A 6,045-nucleotide genomic window follows, 5' to 3' on the forward strand; every position below is an offset into this window, starting at 1 on the left:
ATGATGTTCAATTTGTAGCAATGAAATTGGGGGTCACCACAACATGAGGAACTGTATTCAAGGGTCTCGGCATTAGGAAGGTTGAGAACCACTGCTTAAGCTTAAGGACGAGGACGGGGGTAGGGGAAGCAGGTGTCATGTCTGGTTATAAGTGTGGCTTCGTGGCAGACGAGCGGGCTTGCTGCCTCGGCTCAGAATGGAGGCCAGCAGGGTGTCTTTAGTGAACAGTTAGGGCCGGCCATTGGCCATCGTTCTCCGCTCTGCACCTCCCATGGAGACACCCGCTCTAATCATCCCACATTCACCTTCCAGAAGCGCGAGAGGTGTTACCTTCCAGAGCAAGGCACCGCGGTGGGCTGGACGACCAGATAAGGTTGTGTAAGCACTCGAGATATTCCGACCCCTCGAGCTTGAACCCCGGGAAGCAGCGGTAGGCAATGACCGTGCCCACCGGGAAGGAGGTCTGGAACTCGGAGATGTTCACGTAGCCGTTGGAAGAGGCCAGTGGCCTCAGGCAGCCTGGGGAGAGGGAGAGCGAAAGGCGGAAGTCTTAGTCGGTTGTCTCTGTCCACCCAAGGGATAAACCCCGCTCTCGGATTCCCCCACCCTAACCGTGGCCTCTGAGCCATGAACACCATGGTCCTAAAAGTTCAGATTCCTGCTCAGTTGGTGTGGCTCAGTGGTTGAGCGTCGACCTAGGAACCAGGAGGTCACGGCTCGATTCCGGTCAAGGGCACATGCCCAGGTTGCAGGCTCGATCCCCAGTACAGGGTGTGCAGGAGGCAGCCGATCCATGATTCTTTCTCCTCATTGATGTGTCCATCTCTCTCTCCCTCTCCCTTCCTCTCTGAAATCAATAAGATATGTTTTTTTATGAAGTTCAGACTCCTTATCGACCTGCCTATTCTATTTGTGATGTGCAAATTTGATTTTACAGTTGCAAATGGCACTAGGGCAGTGATGGCGAACCTATGACACGCGTGTCAGAGGTGACACTCGAACTCATTTTTTTGGTTGATTTTTCTTTGTTCAATGGCATTTAAATATATAAAATAAATATCAAAAATATAAGTCTTTGTTTTACTATGGTTGCAAAGATCAAAAAATTTCTATATGTGACACGGCACCAGAGTTGAGTTAGGGTTTTTCAAAATGCTGACACGCCGAGCTCAAAAGGTTCGCCATCACTGGTCTAGAGAATGGGAGGAGTGGGGAGCAGTGAGGAGGGGGGAAACTTACTAAACACCCAGGGTTGGTGTTCAGCCTGGGCACCCCCATCTCTTTTTTTAAAAAATATATTTTTATTGATTTCAGAGAGGAAGGGAGAGGAAGAGAGATAGAAACATCAAAGATGAGAGTCATTAGTGGGCTGCCTCCTGCACGCCCCCTACTGGGGATCGAGAGATGAGAGTCATTAATGGGCTGCCTCCTGCGCGCCCCCTACTGGGGATCGAGCCTGCAACCCCGGCATGTGCCCTTGACCAGAATCAAATCCGGGACCCTTCAGTCCTCAGGCCGACACTCTAACCGCTGAGCCAAACTGGCTAGGGCTCGATCGCTTTGAAAGCTCCCCAAGTAGCCCTGGCTGGTTTGGCTCAGTGGATAGAGCGTCGGCCTGGGGACTGAAAGGTCCCAGGTTCGATTCCGGTCAGGGGCATGTACCTTGGTTGCAGGCACATCCCCAGTAGGGAGTGTGCAGGAGGCAGCTGATTGATGCTTCTCTCTCATCGATGTTTCCAACTCTCTATCCCTCTCCCTTCCTCTCTGTAAAAAATCAATGAAACATATTTTTAAAAAAGAAAAGAAAAGAAAGCTCCCCAAGTAATCCTAGCGTGCCGTGCCGTCAGGGCTGACAACCACCGAGTGCCACGGAGGAAAAGGACACGTTGCTGTTTCAACGACAGCGGTGGGGTGCCGAGGAGGTTGGGACGCGAACTCTGTTCCGCCCTCGCAGAACACGGCACCGATGCCTGCGTGATGAGATGAAACTTGTGAAAAGCCCGTTGTGCTGGGTGTGAAGTAGGCCAGGCACCCCGTGGGGCGGTGGTTTGCAAACTTGAGAAAGACCCAGACGGGGGGTCTGCGTGGGCACGAGGATTCGCATCCCTGAGGCGGGGACCAGCCCCAAGAACCCCGCAGCGGTGAGACTGCACCCCGGGAACCTGCGTGCTCCCCACATGGACTGAGCCCCGATGCCACGCTCCTACTTCTCTAAAAACACCCGCTGCCTTTTTTGTCTCGAAGCCCGAGCAGCCCCGGGGACGTCCCCGGCCCGGATTCCGTTCTGCGTGGCATCGCGGTGACTGTGGGACGTCTCATGGCCTCGGCGGCGGCGTCACTGGAGGGTTTAACGACCCCGCAGAGCGGCCTCGCTTCCCGGCGAGAACTAATTGTGCGTGAAGCAAATACTGTGTCACGCAAACACCTCGTTCCTTCCAATCACCAGGGACAGATCCCACCAGCTGCCGGAGCCCTTCTCCGAGGGACTGTTAGATGTTTTACACGGAGCATCCAAGAGCCTGCTGCTCGGCAAGTGGCTCCGGTACTCGCCCCAGCACAGGGGGTCTGGGTATCGGGGCAGAACTTCAGGAGGAACTCCCTCTGGGGGGGCCCTGCTCTGCTCCGTGATGGCACCGACCCAGCAGACGCCCCACCACCACCAGCCTGCGCTCAGGACGGACCGGATCTGAGCTGCGTGGGCTCAGCCCTGCCTTCCGGCCGTCCCCTGGGCCTTACAGGACTATTTTTTGTTTGTTTGTTTGTTTGTTTGTTTTGTTTTCCCTTCCGGCCGTCCCCTGGGCCTTACACGATTATTGTTTTTTGTTTGTTTGTTTGTTTGCTTTGTTTTCTGAGCTGACAAGGTTCACAAAAGTGAAATGTGTGAGGGGAGGTGGGGAGGCCGGGGGGGTAAAGGAATCAGTAAGTGAGAATAAGATAAGCAAATTCATCCTCGAACAAGTAAACCTATTGGGCATAGCTGGCACCGAGATGGTACCCATGCCTCCTTTGGGGGAGTGGACAGTGGACCTTGAACAACAGCCTCTGGGCATAGCTGGCACCCAAGATGGTACCCACGCCTCCTTTGGGGGAGTGGACAGTGGACCTTGAACAACCTGGGGTGGGGGGTGCTGGACCGAACGCAGCTGAAAATCCATGTAAATCTTGACCCCTGAAGAAGTTCAGTCGGCCCTCGGTATACGGGGGAGATTGGTGCCAGGACCCCCACTGATACCCAAATCCGAGGATACCCCAATCCGTGGATGTTCAAGGCCCCTCTACAAAAAAAGACCTAGACCCGCTGGACCGAACGCAGCTGAAAATCCACGTAAAGCTTGACCCCTGAAGAAGTTCAGTTGGCCCTTTTACAGGGGAGATTGGTGCCAGGACCCCCGTGGATACCCAGATCCGAGGATACCCCAATCCGCGGATGTTCAAGGCCCCTCTACAAAAAAAGACCTAGACCAGGGGTGGGCACCCCCTGGCACGCGTGCCAAACATGGCACGCCAGTAACTTTTGCTGGCACGCGAAACCCTCTCTTATAATCTCCCATTTACAATGGTGAATCTTTGTTCTCAGTGATGAATTTTGTTAAGTCTCGTCATAGGAGTAGCCTGACGGATGAAAGTAGTAGCTCGTGCATATCTCTGAAGGTCACGAAATACAAACCTGATGTAAAATCTCTGTCATCAGTGATGCAGCAGCAAAAGTCCCACTGATAATATCAAACGGAGTCATAAAGTTTTCTGTCGGACCATCAGTGTACATGAATACATTAAAAAATAAATTTATTGTTCATCATCATATACTGTGTTTTTGTCGCTCGAATGAATTTTATTATTTCTTCAAGGTTCTTCACATACGTACACCTTAAGAGATATCAAGTAGGCGTAACATGTTCTCAAAAAATTAGGGTTGGCACGCAGAAGAATTCTGAGTCAGAGATTTTGCTGGTTTGGGCACGCACTCACAAAAAGGTTGCCCACCCCTGACCTAGACCAATGTGCACTATAGTGCTAAGCTCCCCGCTTGGTTAACTGCCTTCCCCTAAGTAAGAACTCCCCTGACTCACCGTGAGCAGGAGGCGTGGGGACACCGCTCTCCGAAACACAAGTTTCCCACGGAAAACAGTGGCCTTGGAGCAGCCCCTCCCCTCGCCCCAGAAGGAGATGGAAGGGGTTCTGACTCGTGCAGTTGATCGGAGGAGATGTGCCCTCTTGGTTGGGAACAGCCTGTCTCAATGTAACAGGGAGAAACGGGCTTCCACTCAATGATTCAAGAGGGTTTCTGTTTGCACGTCTAGAGACTAGAGAGAAGGCTCCTCGGGCGTTAGCTCCTGGATCTACAGGTGCAGATAAAAGTGACAGAGCAAATGGCACTCTCAGGGCTGGTTATACCCCCGCCCTGGGGGCTCGAGGGGTGGCAGGCTGTCTAAGGCAGCCCGAGTCCTTATCGCTCGTGCCATGCCTGGGCGGGTGGGCAGCCTAAGGAAGCCGGGGCATCAGTGGGGCCAGGGGGTGGAGGGGAGGGCGGGCACAGAGCAGGGGCACCGCCTCTGTGGGGACAGGGCTTTGAGGAGGAAGGAGGGGGGCTGTGGGTCACACTGATGTTTGAGGAACCAGGCCTCCCAAGAGCAGCCGGCCAGCTCTTTTGTTGTCCAAGAACTCCACAAGCCATGTTTTGGCTGAGGTTTGAGTAAGGGGCGGTGGAGGGGAGGGACAGAGTGGCCAAGCAGAGCAGGGGACAGACAGCCTTTTGTGGGCAAAAAGGGCTCCTAAAGAAGCGTATTGTAGCCCCGCCGGCATGGCTCAGGGGTTGAGCATCAACCTATGAACCAGGAGGTCACGGTTCGATTCCTGGTCAGGGCACATGCCTGGGTTGCGGGCTCGATCCCCAGTGGGGGGCGTGCAGGAGGCAGCCGATCAAGGGTTCTCCCTCACCATTGATATTTCTATTTCTCTCTCCCTCTCCCTTTCTCTTTGATATCAATAAAAAAATATATATATATATTTTTTAAAAAGAAGTGTATTATATTTAAGTGACATAAAAGGAAATAGAAAGAGCAGAACAAATAGAAAATATCAAAGCAAGAAGTGGCCAGAGTCCAAGGTCACTTTCTCGCCATGACTCCGAGGGGCCCACCTGGGAGCAAGCTGCTGGCTTTGTGGATTTGTCTCTGAAAGTGTAAATGAACCACGTGTCTCCTTGGAAAATGTGACATATAACACGCTAACACCACGGAGCGCGAGGGGGGGCTGCCTCTGTCGCTATCCGAAGCCTTTGTTTCTTACGGGGCCGTGACTCTTAGGCCGCGACTCATAAGAAAATGATCGATCTCCTACCACGGGGCGCGCGAAGGAATGTCAGGGCCTGCCGGCTACGGTTCCCAAGCACCAAGTTAACATCCGTCTCGACTGGAACGAGCTAGTGACTTTGGAGCGAGTAAGCTTGCCCTCCCTCGACCTCGAACTCTGAATTATGCATTGGGCTTCTCGGTCCTTCGGTCCGAGTCACGTGTCGAAAAACAAAAATCAGAATTAATGCGACCCCGAGGGCTGAGTTGCAGAAACAGGGCCCTGCATGTCAGTCCGGGCTAATTTAAACACACACACACACACACACACACACACACACACACACACGGGAGAGGATAAATATTCACCGTGCGGTCTGGACGGAATTAGAATTTGATTATTTTTCTGTTCCTCATGCATTATAAAAAGGGATAGCATTATTAAGAGAAAGTAGCTGCTGTAAGATTGGCTTGAAATATATTCTCACCACCACTGAAATAAGTACAAATGTTCTGTTACTTCCATTAAGTACACAGCAGTTCATCACCGTGTCCACAGCCCAGTTCTGAGCCTCGTAACTCTTACCCTACTTGCGTTTTCCCAGTAGGGGAGACATCCAACATGCTAACGAACTGCCTAGTTCCCATTTAAACTTTAAATCTGGTGTACGGCCCAGCCGGTGTGGCCCAGTGGTTGAGCGTCGACCTCTGAACCAGGAGGTCACGGTTCCATTCCAGGTCAAGGGCACATGCC

The 6,045-nt window shown here is 52.6% G+C and overlaps 1 protein-coding gene across 1 annotated transcript in view; it reads right to left on the bottom strand.

Annotated features, from left to right (window-relative positions):
* Nucleotides 1-6,045, bottom strand: part of SUSD4 (sushi domain containing 4) — a gene marked incomplete at its 3' end in the record, with an annotated part of 72,567 nt that overhangs the window by 18,130 nt on the left and 48,392 nt on the right. The window contains exon 4 of the mRNA XM_005866508.2: nucleotides 331-519. Coding sequence (XP_005866570.1) covers nucleotides 331-519 — 189 coding nt within the window. The remainder of the gene's footprint in view (nucleotides 1-330; nucleotides 520-6,045) is intronic.

Source organism: Myotis brandtii, unplaced genomic scaffold, assembly GCF_000412655.1.
Source record: "Myotis brandtii unplaced genomic scaffold, ASM41265v1 scaffold231, whole genome shotgun sequence".
Taxonomy (NCBI): Eukaryota; Metazoa; Chordata; class Mammalia; order Chiroptera; family Vespertilionidae; genus Myotis; species Myotis brandtii.